Source organism: Bos indicus x Bos taurus, chromosome 4 (assembly GCF_003369695.1).
Source record: "Bos indicus x Bos taurus breed Angus x Brahman F1 hybrid chromosome 4, Bos_hybrid_MaternalHap_v2.0, whole genome shotgun sequence".
NCBI lineage: Eukaryota > Metazoa > Chordata > Mammalia > Artiodactyla > Bovidae > Bos > Bos indicus x Bos taurus.
The window spans coordinates 7,842,927-7,860,773 of NC_040079.1; the positions used below are offsets into that span (position 1 = coordinate 7,842,927).

General features: G+C 50.7%; 2 protein-coding genes and 1 long non-coding RNA gene across 13 annotated transcripts in view; 1 reads left to right on the plus strand and 2 right to left on the minus strand.

Annotated features, from left to right (window-relative positions):
- The window catches only part of EZH2 (enhancer of zeste 2 polycomb repressive complex 2 subunit), a 66,218-nt gene extending 59,708 nt beyond the window's left edge, over positions 1-6,510 (plus strand). For 6 of the 8 annotated variants that reach the window (XM_027538731.1, XM_027538729.1, XM_027538725.1 and 3 more), the window contains exons 13-20: positions 342-382; positions 733-858; positions 1,549-1,727; positions 3,209-3,304; positions 3,880-3,961; positions 5,006-5,086; positions 5,214-5,298; positions 6,186-6,510. In XM_027538731.1, the coding sequence (XP_027394532.1) occupies positions 342-382; positions 733-858; positions 1,549-1,727; positions 3,209-3,304; positions 3,880-3,961; positions 5,006-5,086; positions 5,214-5,298; positions 6,186-6,246 (751 nt within the window). In that variant the 3' untranslated portion in view covers positions 6,247-6,510. The remainder of the gene's footprint in view (positions 1-341; positions 383-732; positions 859-1,548; positions 1,728-3,208; positions 3,305-3,879; positions 3,962-5,005; positions 5,087-5,213; positions 5,299-6,185) is intronic. The other 2 variants (XM_027538732.1, XM_027538733.1) reach the window with 1 other exon arrangement.
- LOC113891053 lies at positions 4,928-6,308 on the minus strand. The gene is made up of 2 exons (XR_003510655.1): positions 6,165-6,308; positions 4,928-5,602 (listed from the first exon to the last, which is right to left on the minus strand). It is a non-coding gene; the product is annotated as an uncharacterized LOC113891053 (long non-coding RNA).
- A 5,130-nt stretch (positions 6,511-11,640) lies between the features above and the next one.
- The window catches only part of CUL1 (cullin 1), an 88,218-nt gene continuing 82,011 nt past the window's right edge, over positions 11,641-17,847 (minus strand). For 3 of the 4 annotated variants that reach the window (XM_027538723.1, XM_027538722.1, XM_027538721.1), the window contains exons 17-22: positions 17,734-17,826; positions 14,239-14,286; positions 14,077-14,159; positions 13,455-13,560; positions 12,767-12,880; positions 11,641-12,208 (exon numbers count right to left, since the gene is read on the minus strand). In XM_027538723.1, coding sequence (XP_027394524.1) covers positions 12,128-12,208; positions 12,767-12,880; positions 13,455-13,560; positions 14,077-14,159; positions 14,239-14,286; positions 17,734-17,826 — 525 coding nt within the window. In that variant the 3' untranslated portion in view covers positions 11,641-12,127. Of the gene's footprint in view, positions 12,209-12,766; positions 12,881-13,454; positions 13,561-14,072; positions 14,160-14,238; positions 14,287-17,733; positions 17,827-17,847 lie in introns of those variants that run through there. The other variant, XM_027538724.1, reaches the window with a different exon arrangement.

The following is a 17,847-nucleotide window of genomic DNA, read 5'->3' on the forward strand; positions in this document are numbered from 1 at the left end:
AAGTGCCCAGACGCGCTGTTGTAACCTCCAGGGTTTTTAGAGAGAAGCAGAGCTGGGTGTTGGGTAAGGGAACACTTAGATTATACCTCAGAAATCGTCTGCATGTTCATATTACATTTCTTTGATAAGTAATTTAATAATTTAGCTTTAGTTGATACCTTTGCATTTTTTGTTTGGATTATTTATTTCTGCCCAGATAGCTCAATTGAAATGATTAAAGATTCCAGAAATTAGAGTGTTCTGTGTCAGTACCCTCCACAGAGAACGAACCGCGGCACGTGGCGGGCTGGCTGCTCCACGTGCGCCCAGCTCACGAGGGTGATGTCGTTTGTGTTTTGCAGGTTGTGGGCCGCACACTGCAGAAAGATCCAGCTGAAGAAGGGTTAGCGTCTTTCCATTCGGCTTCCTTATTAACTCGCTGTCTCCTCCTCACGTGTCTTAGAATAGTAACTGGATTAGAGTTTGGGATGTTCAGATAGACCTGACTTTGTGCATTAAACCAGTTTAGAAGGCGGCCATCTGTTGGCTAGAGGAGAACTCGGGGAGCCTGACTGAGGTGTGACAAGGCCTGGGGGCTCCCTGGCTCTTGGCGGGTGGGGGGCATGTAGACGGGCGCGTAAGGTGGACGCAGTGAGGACAGCCCCCAGCGCTCGGGTCGCGGGGGAACGTGTGCCTGTCGGGCGTGTGGTCGCCTCTGGCTTCCGGGACTGACGCGTGCTCTTGTCTGTGCAGACGGCTCCTCCAACCACGTTTACAACTATCAACCCTGTGACCACCCGCGGCAGCCTTGCGACAGCTCGTGCCCTTGTGTGATAGCACAGAATTTTTGTGAAAAATTTTGTCAGTGTAGTTCAGAGTGTAAGTACTTGTTGTCTTGATGTCATTGCGTGAGAATTAAATTGACTGTTGGTCAGGAATTTAAAACTAACTTCAGTCAACACGAGGGCATCATGGCAACCCCTGTGGTGTTTCCTTTGGGAAACTCATGCCACAAGCCTGTGTGGAGCCCAGCCAGTCCGCCTGGCTGAGGCAGGTAGGCGGGCAGGTGAGGCCGGCATGGATTAAAAGAGCTTTGTATTGTCTTTGATCATTTTAACTTTTAAATCATAGTAAAGTTGGCACAGAATGGAAGGCAAATCTAGAAATCGCTCCCCAGTACTTTCCAGACACTAGAGATTCTCAGAGTTAGTGGGTCCGCTCTTGAAGGAATGTAGTCGCATCCGGGTGAGAACGGCAGTTGTGCACTGAAGCCTGGGCACCAGGGAGGCCCTAGAGCCCTGGGTGCCACGCAGTCTGGAGCCCACCTCCCCACGTGCACGGTCGCTGCACTGTAAGTACGCAGACCGCCTCTCACACCCGTGGCGAAGCAGGAGGCGGCGGTCGGTGTCCCTGTGGATGGCTCTGACGTTCCTCTCGCTTCCCTTGCCCGTGTGACGACGGTGGGAGAGTAAGGGGCCGCGAGGGCTCGGTGAGGTCGTCGGGCCCAGCACCCAGCTCCAGCGGCGCCTTCGGGCGGTTCTCACCTGACGGAGGCGTCTCTCTCTGAAGGTCAGAACCGCTTTCCTGGCTGCCGCTGCAAAGCCCAATGCAACACCAAGCAGTGCCCGTGCTACCTGGCTGTCCGCGAGTGCGACCCTGACCTCTGTCTCACCTGCGGCGCGGCCGACCACTGGGACAGCAAGAACGTGTCCTGCAAGAACTGCAGCATCCAGCGGGGCTCCAAGAAGGTAGGAGTGGGCGCTGCAGGGAGGGACTAACTGTCCCAACCAGGGGGTTTGTTGCTGAGCATAAGAAACTCACAGCACGTTCTAGGTTAGTTAGTTTTTTAGGGGAGGCGATGACCGTGAAAAAGACCTGTCATTGGAGATGACCCTGATGGTGGGAAAGGTTGAGGGCAGGAGGAGGGACAGAGGATAAGATGGTTGGTTGGCATCCCTAACTCAATGACGTAAGTTTGCTGGTGATGGACAGGGAGGCCTGGCGTGCTGCAGTCCCTGGGGCCGCAAAGACACGACTGAGGGACCGAGCTGATCTGAGTGCTTTGTGTGTTAACTGCTTGGTCGTCCAGACTCTGAATTAGGAATAATCATTAAGCCCAGAGTTCTGAGACTCGGAAGGAAAGGAGCCGGGCTCTGAGCAGGCATTCAGCCCCGGACCCTGTGCTGCGTGCAGCGTAGTCAGCTCCTAGGGTCCTGACTTAGCGAGCAGCGTAACTGAGATGGCACTGTCGTCAGAAATCCTGGCACCTCTGCCAGAAATCATGTATGGAGCCGGCTTTCCTTTTTTGTCTGTGGTGTTGGCAGGCATTCAGATGTTTCACTCTAGGTCCTCACGTCACAGTGAGGCCAGCGTTTCCCATGGACCCCCATTCAGCCCTGAAAACTTTCATCCCCCGCCCCCCCCCGCCCCCCCGTCCCAAACCTCCTCTCTTGTACAACAAAACCCTCCTTTGTCATCTTTCTGGACATCTTTTACCTCCTCAAACAGAAAACTGTGTAGGTATTTTTTTTACCAATTAGGTTTCATTTACTTAACAGTATCTTGCTGGTCAAGGAGGCACTTGGTTAATTGCCCTGACAGGGGAGCGTAGGCCGGGTCAAGCACAGCTCAGGAACCTGGGCATCAGGGAGTCTCCTTTAAAGACTTAAGAAATGTGGAATGAAAGCATGATAGCCTGATGAAAAGGTAGGGCTTCGGGCTTAGTTCCCAAACACTGTCTATCTGTAAAATTGACGGTGGTGATCATCTTGCTGAGCACAAGAGTGCTGGCCCCTGGGGTTCTGTGCTGTCATGAGGAAGGGCTGTGGAACTGTGCCCTGTAAGGAGGGACAGCGCTTTGGGGGGAAAAAAGGCTAGTGACCCACCAGGAGGAGCGGCGACTGGCCCGGGGGAGGTGGAGGGGGGGCAGGCGGCCTGTGAAGCTGCCGGTGGAGTCGGGGAGTCGAGGCTGAGGGTGGCTGGGGACGCACATGCGGACCAGCTCAGGGCCACCAGCTCGGGTGACACCTTTTCCCTGTGAGGCAGACACTCGGGCTCTGTACTGGGTTTACAAAAAACAAAACGTGGCTTCTGCAGCTTGTCGGCTCCTCTGGTCACACAGGGGACACTGACCCCCACACCCCTCTGTGTCTGAGTCACCCCGGTTCAGCCTGTGGTCTAGTCTGTCCAGCTGTGTTCTCCTTTGATTACGATTGTGTTTTTTCTCTAGCATTTACTGTTGGCACCGTCTGATGTCGCAGGCTGGGGGATCTTCATCAAGGATCCTGTACAGAAAAATGAATTCATCTCGGAATACTGTGGAGAGGTAAGGCCGGGCCCCCCAGTCCGTCGCAGACAGTGGGGTGGCCACTGTGCTCACGTGGAGTCACCTGTAATATGCTTTGGACTGATTTTCATAGGGCAGGTCCACTGGGTTTGATTAGAGATGAATATAAATGCCTTTTTAGCTTAGACTTGTGGGTTTGGTTTGTTTGGAAGCTACACCGCTTCAGTCCTTGTCACATTCAGCTTTTTATCACCTGGGAACGAGGGGGAGAACAAGAACTTTACAACGACGAGTCTCTCCTATTTAATGTGTAGCCTAACTGTTAAACTAAAGCATCCTTTCTAGGTTAAGTTAGGGTAAACCCTGGGGCTGGCTGCATTTTGTACCAAGTAAAAACGACTAAGGTTACTCACGTTCTCCAGGCAGTTACTTTAAAGCTGTGGAAGTATTTCTAAGTCAGAGTCCTTAAAACACCACTGTTCTCTGACAAAGAGAAATTGGCCAGTGACCCTCTGTTGAGTGTCATCAAGGTCCCAAATGTTCCAGCCGAACTGGGTGTGTTCTGCCAGGCTAACCTGATCGTGAATCACCTCACCCCATGTCTGTCTTTCCAGATTATTTCTCAAGATGAAGCAGACAGAAGAGGGAAAGTGTATGACAAGTACATGTGCAGCTTTCTGTTCAACTTGAACAACGGTACGCTGCGGGGTCAGCGTCCCTCTGGTTCCCAGGTCGCACCTCGGGTCCCTCCAGGGGCTGAAGCAGCAGAGATGACACGAGGGGTCCCCGGTGTCAGCTGTTTGAAGGGGGCTGGGCTTAGGAACAGGCTGTTTGCTGGAGGGTGTCCCTGGTGGCTCAAATGGTAAAGAATCCAGCTGGAGTGTGGGAGACCTGGGTTTGATCCCTGGGAGAAGGGAAAGGCAATCCACTCCAGTATTCTCGAGCTTCTCTGGTGGCTCAGATGGTAAAGAATCCACCTGCAATGAAGGAGACGTGGGTTCGATCCCTGGGTCGGGAAGATCCCCTGGTGAAGGAAATGGTACCCACTCCAGTGCTCTTGCCTGGAGAATTCCCTGGATGGAGGAGCCTGGGGGGCTACAGTTCATGGGGTCACAAAGAATTGGACACGACTGAGAGACTTGCCCCCAGGTTGGAGGAGTGTAACGCGTGGAGTGGGTGGTCCTGCAGTGCTCGGGGGTTCTGTGTTGCAGGCAGGGGCTGTGGCGGCCCCAGCCATCCTTGGCTCCACAGCCTGGCTCTCCTCTTGCGTCCCTCCTGCCATGGCTACCAGTTGGTGCCTCTCTCCTGGGAGGGGAGCCCCGCCCTGTGAAGCACCTCCTCAGCTTCCCTGGGGTCCCGAGGACGGACGGGGACGCACGCATGCAGACCCTGGTCCTGGGGGAAGGCGTCGGGTCAGTCGGTGGCACACCGGTGCTTCTCCAGGGGTCTCGCCACTGAAACCAGTGGGAACAAGTGGTCTGCATGTTCCATAACCAGTAACATGAAAAAATGAATTTGAAGAAACTTATTTATGATGTTGGGAAGAATTTCATTTTAACCTAGGGCAGCATTTTCTTCCAGAGGTCATTTCTTACCCAGTGAACCAGGTTGAACGATTTACTTGCTTTTGAAGGCAAACTCTAAAGAAAATAACCACTTATATTTTTACAGAATCACAATAACTTTGTGTTTATTGATTTAAAACTGTTTGCTGGGTTATGCTTATTTTTTTCTCTTTAGATTTTGTGGTGGATGCAACCCGCAAGGGTAACAAGATTCGTTTTGCAAATCACTCAGTAAATCCCAACTGCTATGCAAAAGGTAAGTGCTCCGAGGCGGGTGGAGTCCCCGCAGGGCGTTGTGAGTGGTTCTGGGCACCTTACCTGACTGTCCGCTCCCCTCCTGGGTCATCCTCACCTATGCCTTGACCCTACGCCTCTCTCTGCAGTGATGATGGTCAACGGCGATCACAGGATAGGGATTTTTGCTAAGCGAGCCATCCAGACTGGTGAAGAGCTGTTTTTCGATTACAGGTTGGTTTCTAGTCTCCGAGGGCTTTTCTGCCTGGATGCTGAGCTCTGGCCAGAGGCCGGCTTCCGGCTCCGGGCTGGGCTTCTGTCCGGGGCTGGTGATTTGCCGTGGGCAGTGCTGGGAGCTAGGGTGTACTGCTGGGTAATGGCATTTCCAGTATAAAGTCATGCTTTTTAGAAGTTCAAAAAACGCAGAAAGCTCCATTTTTATCTTCAGGGTCAGGCCTGCCATCAGGGTGCTGAGCACAGGCTCCCGGGGGGTGGTTATGCTGCTGGGCATCCGGCTGGCAGTTTATACTGTCAAGTTCTGGGGAAAATGGACAAGTTACAGAATATTTAAATATAGTCAGGAATGTTTAGTTGAACAAATTCTGTGGCTGACTGTACATCCCATCGAGAAGCTCGGTGTTCTGTGTAGAATTGTCTTAAACTGGGGCCTGTGTGGAGCTGTTTCCAACCCAAATCTTCCCAGAAGCAGCAGCTGGGTGGAGCACCTTCCTTTTGGGGGACCCGTAGGGCTCTCACCCGGTGGCAAGAGTCGCAGGCATCTATCTCTTCTTGCCTTTGTGCTGTCCTGGCTTCAAGGGGCCTGTGGCCGGCTCTGGACCGCTCACTAAGGTTCTCTGGCTCCTTGTGTCTGGCCTCAACACCGCCCCCCGCTGTGGGCCTGCCTTCCCGGGCAGTTGGTTTCAGGGGCAGGGGGCTAGCTGGGGAAGGGGCGTTATTGCTAGTTCTGTCCAGCTCGGCCCCTTTGCAGCTGGGATGTTTGCACCCCTTTTGCGAAGGCGCCTTTGTGCAGGCAGCAGTAACGGGCTCGTTTGTGCCTTGCTGAGTGGGCTGGGTCTCACCCTGCGCTGCAGGGCGCTCACCTGTTCCTCCCACTGTCTCAGATACAGCCAGGCCGACGCCCTGAAGTACGTGGGCATCGAAAGAGAAATGGAGATCCCTTGACGCGTGCTACCTCTTCCCCCCTCCTCTTGGAACAGCGGCCTTAGCTTCAGGAACCTCGAGTACTGTGGGCGATTTAGAAAAGGAAAATGCAGTTTGAAATTCTGAATTTGCAAAGTACTGTAAGAATAATTTATAGTAATGAGTTTAAAAAAATCAACTTTTTATTGCCTTCTCACCAGCTGCAAAGTGTTTTGTACCAGTGAATTTTTGCAATAATGCAGTGTGGTACATTTTTCAACTTTGAATAAAGAATACTTGAACTTCTCCTTGTGTTTGTCATTTGTTACACCGCCTCCCCAGCTGGTTTTAGAAAAGGATTGAGTGATGGGAAAAACATTTCACCTCTTGGGTTTGTCAGAAGCCATCCTGGGAATCTGGGTTTAACACATGTTGCCAGTACTAGGCAAATTAACACTCTTGCAAACATGTTACCATATACAGCACATACTGGCCCAGGAGACGGGACACAGTAGTGGTCACTGCTCGCGTCCGAGACCAGGGTGCACGGGGCGCGTCCCTGGTGCCGAGGCCTGCCAAAATGACAGGAGATTTCCTGCGAACGGATGTAGCTCTAAGTCCCACTAGTTACAGCCCTCAGAAACGTGACGGGAACAACCAGACTACTTCTAAATCTTGAAGGAGTAAGAAACACCCTTACCGTCCCGGGAAACGGGGAGCTGCTCCTCAAGCCAGGCGGTGGCAGGAGCGCCCAGGGCGGCAGCGTTCAGTGTTCTCACTGATTTGTAACATGAATGGGAAGCTCAGATGAAACAACTTCCTTTCCAGTTATGCAAACATGGACGAGGCTGGTTTCTGCTGCCTCGATGCACAAGCCCTGTGGCCTGAGTCCTGGGATACAGTTCATTCACCCTTGGCTTTGGCAGCGAAAAACTGCACGTGTGCGTCTCCTGTGTCCCCTCGTCTTCCCTGACGCCTGCTGAGACCCCTGGTCTCCATGCTCCACCCAGGAGGCGTCGCTGACCAATTCAGGGAGAGTTGCCCCCGAGCTTGCCCGGTCACCACATGCCACCCTTGGCACGTGGCCCCTGTGAAGCCCGTTTGTTCCCCGTTATAGGACCAGAGACCCAGAGGCAGCAGAAGACAGCGGCTTCCCCGATGGAGGGCAGGGCTTGGGGGCACCAGCCGGTGTGCGCTTCGCACGGCGGGCTTTCATTCCTCGACAGGCAGCGTACCTCCAGGAACCACGAATGCGGAGATCCTGACCAGAAATCCTGGCCTGCAGCCATGGTGACATCCCGTGTGATCAAGAGCATCCTTAGCTCGTCAGCTTGACTTGTTCCTTCACCTGGAACGGGGGGAGAAAGAGCTTGACACAAGGTATTCAATTCACACGAACACCAAGTTTAAATATGTGCTTTTTTCCCCTCACTCTCCCACCAAGGTAGTAATTGACATTGTGTGAGCCTGGTGGGTTTAGTTCCCCAGCGGGGAACCAGGAAGAGCTATGTGGAATGAGTGACCACATCAGGAGATGGATACACATCAGGAGATGGATGCAGTCATGGTTGCCATGGCTTAGGAAGATCACACCTTGTCCACTGAGGAGAAAGAGCCCAGCAACAGGCTATCCAGCTGGTCAGTGTCTGTGGTCCCCAAGCCTTTCCCCAGTGGTCACGAAGACCCACACGTCTGACCACAGTCCTGACGTCCAAGTACAGGCAGCACCCTGGACTCCGACTAACTGCCACAGGCTAACTTGAAGGCGCCATCACATCGTTCTGCATGACAAAATTATCAACATTTTGAAGTTTATTAAAAATGTAATCCTCTACCTAGAAACTGCTTCCTATTTCTCAGTATTGTCTGGATCACACAACCTCCAGACTTCAGTGTTGCTAATCAATGACTCCAACTCTGGATTCCCACCTTTGCCCAAGGTGTTCAACTGCCCCACCACTGCCAAAAATCAATTCACAAATTGTGTCATTTAGATTTGTAGGTTGCAGGTAGGGTCTTCCGGACCCAGGGATTGAACCCAGGTCTCCTGCACTGCAGGCAGATTCTTAACTTCTTGAGCCACCAGGGAAGCCCACTTTAGATTTGTAGGTAGGTCGTCAAGAAAGGTTTCAAACGACCTTTTGAAAGAACCTAAGTATTCCGTTAGAGGGCTTCCCTGGTGGCTCAGCTGGTAAAGAATCTGCCTTCAATGCAGGAGACCCTGGTTTGATTCCTGGGTTGGAAATGTTCCCCTGAGGGAAGGCATGGCAACCCACTCCAGTATTCTTGCCTGGAGAATCTGCATGAACAGAGGAGCCTGGTGGGTTACAGTTTATGAGATTGCAGAGTCAGACACACCTAAGTGTGCATGCGCACGCGCACACACACACACTCTGTTGGAAGTTGCATGGGCTTTGGGCTCTTACCAGAATAAGCTCAAATCAACACTTGCTTATTCCTCTGGCCTCTGTTACAAATGATCCAGGGAGGGGTGTGTGTAGTACCTGGGATGAGAAGTAGTCCAGTACATCCAAGCCACACAGCCTTTTATATGTGAACCAAAGCTCCATAAAGAGATTTTGGAAAACTGTCCTCACCTATCTTGACCAAATCATTGTTCTGCCTCTAAAGAGATGAGTTTCATGTGTATAGAATCAAATCACCCAGACAAGTTGTTGCCATTCCTAAAAAAAAAAAAAATTTTTTTTTTTTTTAAGGATTTAGTTAAGAGAGATTTACTTCAAATGAGTCAGCCGAGTATGGCAAAATCTTTTTTTTTTCAAAGGAAAATTAAGATACCTCTATGAATAGGTAGGCCATCTTAAAATACTGAGTAAAAATATTTTAAATTCGGGTGACTCTCAGCCCTATATCTCCTGTTGTGGCGTCCCTGGATGCCTCCTACAAAGGCGCTGACTGATGATGGCTGGCAGTTTGCCTCTAGGCAGGTGTGAGGTTTGACCCTTGAGAACCCAGCCCCGGGGAGAGGGGCTCCTGGCCCTGGGCTCTGCCTTGCTGCCCCCCTCCTAGGAGACAGGAGATGGTTCCATCAGGGGGCAGCACTACAGCGACTGCCTGGAACACAGCTTTCCTTCAGTGGACCAATCCCTGTGGGTTACACCAAGGCTGCCATCCACCACCCCTCTCCCAGGGCGAGAACTTCCCAGAGCGCCTGGGCACTAGGCAGCCTTCAGAGGCTGGGCATCAGCCCCTAGGCAGACTCAAAAGGCTACTATTGAAGTTCTGAAAAATGCAGCTCGCTGGATGCCAGGGAACTCAACCCTCGTGGCTTGTGTTTGGAGGCCCGGCCATTCTTGTTAGGCTAGGAAGTGGTTTGCAGAATGAAGACACAAAGTCTGGAACTGCCTTTTATTCCACATCCATTAAACAGGACTTTCACCTAGTGTGAGGGGATCGGGGTTGGGGGCACGTCCAGGGAACCTCCCATCACCCACCTCCAGTCCGTCTTTGCTTACAGATGTCCTCGGTCTTACCAAGGACACTCCATCCTGGAGGAACTCGAGAGATGTAAGTAAAGTCTCATGAAGAGGTCCCTCCCCTCTCTCAAAGGGGAGGGTGGGATGAGTTGAGAGGAGCATCAGCGCAGATACACTACCGTGTGAAACTGCCAGCTGGTGGGAAACTGCTGTGCCACACGGCGTGCCGCGGCATCCTCTGCGATGACCCCGAGGTCATCGCTCGAGGGGTGGGACGGGGCGAGGGTTTGGGGGAGAGCTCAAGAGGGAGGGGGTCTATATCTGATTCATTTTGTTGTGCAGCAGAAACGAACACAATATTGTAAAGCAATTGTACTTCAGTTCAAAAAACAAAACAAAACATGAAGCTCTTTATTATGTGATCTGCCAACCCCACTCCTGGCCATGTGTCTGCGGAAAGCCATAATCTGAACATGTACCTGGACTCCAATGTTCACTGAAGCGCTACTTACAGTAGCTGGACGTGAAGGCAACCTAAATGTCCATCAATAAATGAACAGATAAAGAAGCTGGGTACCTAGACATGATGGAATATTATTCAGTCACATAAAAAAGAAGGAAACAATGCCATTTGCAGCGACACGGACAGACTTAAAGATTGTCACACTAAGTGAAGCCAGAAAAAGACACACCATACAGTATCATTCATATGTGGAAATCTTAAAAAAAAAAGGTACAAATGAATGTATCTACAAAACAGAAATAAGAGTTACAGATGTAGAAAACAAATTTATGGTGAAGATGGGGCAAGGTAGGGGAGGGATAAATTGGGAGATTGGGACTGACATATGCATACTGCCACATATAGAATAGATAACTAACAAGGACCTGCTGTATAGCACAGGGAACTCTAACTCAATATGCTGTAATGACTTGTATGGAGAAGAATCTAGAAGAGTGGAAACAGGGGTAACTGAATCATTTTGGTGTATACCGGAAGCTAACACGTTGTATATCAACTGCACTCCAATAAAAATTAAAAAAAAAAGCAATTTACCGTCCTACTCTTGCAGGGAGTCGGACGCAAGGGCGGCAAGCGGCTGTGGTGGTTTACTGCGCGGCTGTCCCGGGGCAGGCGGACTGTTGCCAGGAAAAGCAGAGCTGTGGTCTCAACTCCCAGCCGGGGACTTGCAGGGCAGTCTCTAGGTGGTCCTCGGAGCCCCAGGGCACTACAGGCTCTGGGGGGCGGGGGTTCTCCAGTGGGGGTGGCACTGCTTTTTGCCTGGTTCATACACTGGGGCTCTTTTTAAGACTGTTAGAAAAAAGAAGATAATACTAAAACAAACATGGGAACTGTTAGACAAGAGCTTAAGTCTATTATTCTTCCTTTTAATAACCCGTTTAACCATTACATTTTAAAAAACTAACCTGTTAGGTGCCAGATTGGTCCAAAAAACTGGAAGGACATAGTAGCTTGGGTGTCTTCCTCTGGCCCTGCTTTCAGAAGCAGGCCTCAGGGCAGGTAGAGACGGCACAGGTGTTGAGAAGCACGTCCACGTCTCCGGTCAGGAGAGCCGCGTGTAGTTTTAATGGACCAAGAAGCCCAAAAGACTAAACCAGCCCGGGCCTTCTGCTCCCGCCTCCTGTTCCTTCTGTCTTCAGGCTGGGAAGTGACCGCACAGGGGCTGCAAGCCAACCAGCCGGGACCACAGACGAGGAGTCAAAATGGGCAGGAGGCGAAAGGGAGGCGCTGGTGTGCCTGACTCAGACGAACTCCCGTGATCCGCGGCCACTCTTCCAGAAGGCGACTGGCTGACCCTGGCCAGCACCACAAGGGTCCGCAGGGAAGCCGCGGGGCGTCGGTCACTGGAGGCAGTCAGGGGAATGAAGGCAAACCCTCCGGGAGAAGGCGACAAGCGCTTGGACGGCCAAAGCTCAAACGTGTTCCCTCTCGGCAGGGCGGCCCTCGGGGCCTCAGGAAGACACCAGGGAAGGCCCGTTTGCACAATCATTATATCTTTTATTTACAGATAGAAATTAGTAAAACCTAAAACAAAAACCCAATGCGACTTGTACAGAAATCCTTTAACTTTCTTTATTTTCACACATTAAAAAATGAAACACACTATACAAATGGTTTTCTCATAGCAGATTACACGTGGGTCCCTCCAGACCCGCTCTCCAGGACTGCCGGCCTCCGAGGGGCCCCGGCCGGCAGCTGGGGCTCGCGTGGCCAATGGTGATCCGGATGCAGACGCATGCAGCCCTCGGCGCGGGATGTACCCCCTCCGGTCTTAAATTAGGTTAAATGGCGTCGGTGTCCGTATGTACAGACGTGAAGTGTGCCGGTCCTGAGCAGCTCCGGGGCCCGAGCCCGCGCCGGGGGCCTGGCCCTGGGGCCAGGCGGGCGTCCAGGGGCGCGGCCGCCGCGCTCGGGGCTGCCGTCCCCGCGGCTGAGGGGCTGCGCCCGCGCTCAGACCCCTGGGTTAGGCCAGGTAGCTGTAGGTGTCCTTCTCCCCGTCCACTCGCTCCAGATACTCCTTCTCGATCAGAATGTCAATGCATTTCTGGGCGTGGTGTTCCGAGGAGGGAGGCCACGAAGAGAGAGAAAAGCACATTTACCGACGGAAGAAAGAGGGATTCTCCCACCCTTCCCAGGGGTCCCCTCCTCTGAGGGGGGCGCCGTCTCACTTCCCGCAGAGCCCCCTCGCCCTGGGGCGCCTCACCCCAGGGTCTCCCACCGCCCCCCTCAACCTGCCGCCCTCGGGTCTCAGAAGGGGAAGGAGCCGCCCGGTTTCTGTGTGAAACGACCCCGGGGGTCGGTGTCCCGGGGCTGCAGGGCCCCCGGGGGCCCCAGGAGGAGCCACGTCCGCGGGACGAGACTCCCGCCGGGCTCCGCACACGCAGGAAGCTCCCGGGCCGGCGCTGTTCGCTCTGAGCAGCTCAGCAAGGGGAATGCTGAGGATTTTGCACGTCTCAAAATGACCGTTTCAGAATTCGGCCTGTTTTCTTTTGTGGAAACCTATTCTACGTGACTAAGCCAAGCTCCTCCGTGACAGTCATCGCCTCTTTTTGTCTCCTGAGATAATAATCATCTGAATCCTGCTGCTGGGGGATTCCTGTACCTTAATTACTGGGACCCGGGGCTTGAATCTTGAGGACAGCTGAGTCAGGACTTCTCCAAGTAACTGCTGGTGTTTTAGGACCTTCCTCATTTTCATAATTCTCACAATAGCCGCCTATGTGACCAAGGAATGAAAAACAGACCTTGTTTTCCACAGAGTTAACCAGAACTTACCTGTAATGAGAAGTAGCAGTAAGGCTGTCTATGGGGTCGCACACAGTCGGATACGACTGAAGCGACTTAGCAGCAGTAGCAGCAGCAATAAGGCTGCAGGGTGCGCTCTGTGTGCAAGACTGGGTTCCGAACAGGGAACGAACACAGTGAAGGTCCAAGGACACAGGGGGCAGATTCTATCTGCTTGTTTCGGGGCCAACGCAACAAACGTTCAAGTGTTTTGGTTCCGTGAGCAGCAATTTTAGTAATTTAACCCAACTAGAGTACACATTTAAAATGAGGAAAAATTCAGGCCTCAAAGCCACAGACGGCACTTGAGCTCCACCAGACAAGCCTCGCTCCCGCCCGTTTTATGGACTCACTGCTCTCATCTGTTTCATCATTGCATCTACTCCACCCAGAACCATCCATCATCCAGGCCGCCTCTCCCAAGTCCCAGGCAACACACAGCCCGAGGGAAGCGCCCCCCAGCTGCGAGCAACCCGCCTGCCACGCCAGGGGCCGGCCCTGGTCACCTGGATCAGTAGTTTTCGATCTTCCTCGATGTTTTTGTGTGTGGTTTCCTGTTCCTGCTTCTGTTCCGTTTTCATGGGCACATTGATGTTAACCCTTAATTTTTTACTGTCAAGAAAATCGAGGAGACCAGTCACTATTGCTTTCAAAGACATGCAGTAAAGCTGCTTTCTATTTTCGGTCTTAAAAGAGGGGCTCTGCCCACCAGACAGAGGGTGGAGATCGTGACCGACAACCTCCCGCCTCCCCAGGCCGTTTCCATGTCATCTCTGTGAAAGGCCCCCTAGTTCTCTACGGGGCGGGGTCCTACTCTGCCAGCAACGGGACGGCTGTGTCCCAGGAAATTCAGCTCCGTAACCTGCTCTCCCCAACTGCCAAGTGAAATAACATGAGGACATGGGGGCACAGAGGGCCAGGCTTTCTAGGTGAGCTGTTTACCAAATGAAGAGAACCCCGAAAACTGAGAGTCAACTGGAGAAGCACCCGGGATGGCCAGAGAGGTCAAAGGCCCCGGCAGAGGCCGGCACTGGGCTCAGCCCCGTGTGCGGTGACACCCGTGTGTGCGCTTGGGGTCAGGGGGTGAGTCTGCGGCCTAGGACCATCTACTTAGCAGATTTTCCTTACTTTTTATAACCAAGATATAATTTTATTAAGGTATCTGGCTTCAATTCCACCTCATCAACATTTGCGTTTTCATCTTCCAAGACCTGTAAGAGAACAACTGTTAGTACATCATCTCAGGAAACGGCTTTCTTCCAGTTTAACGTTCAAAGAACAAAGACGTACCAATAACTTGGACTTCAATAAAATCTGTAGGACTTGTGCCAAAATGTCCTGCAATTAAAGAGAAAAATACATTTTTTTCTTTGCAGTAACAACCACAGCCAATCCCACAGAGTCCATTTTTGGGGAAAAATTAATGACCCAAGTAGAAGAATATGTCCAGAGGGAAAAGAGGGCCGCGCCCCTCAGCGGCTCCCCAAACCTACTCCGAAAAGTGGCAGCAACCCCTTTCTGCTCTTGATCACCCAGTATTAAAACTCACAACTCGACTAATAAAGACTAGAACGTTTAAGATTGACTCCTTGACTGCATCTTGGACACAGCACTGAAAAGAATGGGCAGGAGCTTCAGCAGCCTTGCACGCACCTTCTGTTCACAAACACGACAGAGGTGGTGCCCGAGACCCTGCTGCTGACTCGACTCTGGTGAACCTATGCCCCCGGGCCGCCTCTGCGCGCAGAGAGCGGGTGGTCTGTCCTGTCTCAGCTCTCCTCTAGCGCCCCAGCTTCGGGACCCCACACAGCGGGACAGCCGCCGGGACACTCACGTGTCCCCCTGCCCTTAAAGGAAGACCATTTTGGCCCAGGCGAGGCCCAGCTGGAGAGGCCTCCGGGTGTGCTGACCGGCCCGGAGCCGGATGAGGATGAGGTGGCCACGCCCGTGGCACGGCCACAGAGGCTGTCTTCACGAGCCAGAGTGACTGAGCAGCCAACAGCCCTCGTGCAGGAGAGGAGAGGGAAGTGGGGAACAGCTGGCTGAGGGACGGAGGCTGAACAGTGGAGCGGGGGGCCACCCAGCTCCGAAAAGGGAGTTCCCGAGAGCAGAGCCCTCCCTGTGGTCTGGGGGCAACCTGAGCCTCCACCGTAACTGAAGCCTCCTCCTCCTGGTGAGGAATAGGGAAGGAAAAAAAGAGACTCATGTGCACAGAAGCAAATTCTTGTGTTATTAGAACTTGAAAATGTATTCTGGGCTAATTTGAAGCATGACGCAAAAATAAATGACTTTCCTAATTCACGTTCCATGAGGCCAATATTACCCTGACACCAAAACCAGACAAAGCTATCACAAGAAAATGGCAGACCAAGCTCCCTATGAATAAAGAAGCAAAAATCCTCGAGAAAATTCCAGCGAACCAAACCCAGCAGCATATAAACAGTATTATATACCATGACCAAGTGGTATTTATCCCAAGAATGTAAGGGTGGTTCAACATTTAAAAAAACAATCGACACAACACACATCAATAGACAAAAGCACAGTCATCGTAATAGAAGCAAGACCATTTAAACAAAACCCAACACTCCTTCATGATGAAAACGCTAAAAAACAAAACACTGTAGAAACAGAAGGGAATGTCTGCATCTAAGAAAAACTCACAGTGACAAGCCGCAAGCTTTCCCTCAAGGTCAGAACAAGACAAGGATGCCTGTGCTCACCGCTTCAGCTCAGGGCTGCACAGGAAGTCCTATCCACGGCAAGCAAGCAACAAAACAGACACCCAAGGAGTACAAGTCAGTAGCAAAACTACTCGCATTTATAGATGACATGACTGCATAGTTAAAAAGTCCTAAAGAATCCATACAAAAAGTACCAGAACAAATGCATTCAGCAAGACTGCAGCATACAAGATCCAACAGGTAACTGTATTTCTGTACACCAGCAACGAATTCACAATTTCATTAACAACAGCATCAAACTTAATAGAATACTCAGTGGAGTAAATTTCACCAAAGTATCAAACTTAATACTTAGGAGTAAATTTAACCAAATAAATGTAAAAAGGCTTGCATGATAAAAACCTGAAACACAGTTAAAAGAAATTGCAGACAATCTGAATAAACAGAGAAAGACATCCATGTTCACAGATTAGAAGACTGGATATTGTTAGGGTGGCAATTCTCCCAAAACAACCTACAGATTTAATACAATCGCCACCACAATTCCAACTGCCTATTTTGCAGAAACGGACAAGCTAATTCTGAAATTTATACGGAAATATGAGGGACCCAGAACACCTAACTCAAGTTTGATAAAGAACAAAGTTGGATGTCTCAATTCCAAAACTTATTACAAAAAGACAATGTGGTACTGGCATAAGAAGAGACATTTAGATCAGTGGAAAAGAACTGAGAATCTAGAAATAACATCTAGAACCAACTGATTTTCGACAAGGTTGCCAGTACCAACCAATAGGGGAAACACATGTATAAAAATATCCAATCACTATGATGTACAGCTGAAACTAACATATTAATTTATACTTGTTATACTTCAACAATAAGCCAACTGTACTTCAAGAAAAAACAGGGAAGAACAATCTTTGACCTTGGATTAGGCGATGATTCCTTAGATGTCTGACACCAAAAGCGTAAGCAACAGAAGAAAAATAAAGTGGGCTGCATCAAAATTAAAACCATGTGCGTGATCAAGAAAATGAAAGCCCGGAGTAGAGGGAATACCTGTAAATCATTTATCCGGAAAGGGTCTACTACACAGAATACAAGACTTCTTACAACTCAACAAAACGACAAGTAACCCAATTAAAAGTGGGCATAAACATCATTAGGGATACGCAGGTAAGCACAATGAGACGCTGCTTCATATCCACTAAAATGGGTGAGCACCGTGCTGGCAAGGATGCAGAGAGTGGAACTCTCACACACTGCTGCTGAGAACACAAGCTGGGTAGCCACTGTGGAACAGCCTGGCAGTTCCTCCAGAAGATAAATGTAAGTTATCATGACTGTAATTCCGCAGCTAGGTTTATACCCGGGAGAACATGTAAGTTATCATGACTGTAATCCCGCAGCTAGGTTTATACCCGGGAGAACATGTAAGTTATCATGACTGTAATCCCGCAGCTAGGTTTATACCCGGGAGAACATGTAAGTTATCATGACTGTAATCCCGCAGCTAGGTTTATACCCGGGAGAACTGGAAGTACGTCCATCCAAAGACCTGCACACACATGTTCACAGGAGTGTTACTCGTAATAAGCAAAAAGTAGGATCAACCCAAATGTCCATCAACCGATAAATGGATAGACACGATGTGGTCCCTCCGTATACTTGAATGTATTTTTTCCGTCACAAAAAGATGAAGGTAAAGAGTAATAATTGCTAACAGTTACTGGTTTCTTTTTACGCTGATGGAAATGTTTTGGATTTGTATGACAATGGTGGTTGTACAACCCTGTGAAAAACCACTGAGTCATACAAAATGGTGAATTCAATGTTATGTGAAATGTAACTCAATAAAAAAAGATTAGCAGGAAGGATAACATTTGGTGAAAATTTAAGTTTAGTAAGGGAAAGCTTAGCTGGAAAGAGGGCTGAGAACAAGCTAAATGAGTGAGAGAAAAGCGAGCCATGTGGACATGTGCGTGTGTTATGTTACACTGAGTTTAAAAATTAAGCTTTTAACACATCATGTATTGAGCCCTGGAAGAAGAGCCTATTCAGGGTCCTTCCCCTCCCCAGGACGCAGAGGCTGGGATACCATTTTGATCTGGGTGCTGTCCGTCAGCTGCTGCACGGCATAGGCGTCCTCTGTGTTATACTGGAGCAGGATGGCCATCTGGAATGTGGATGCCTTCGGGGCCCCATGCGAAGG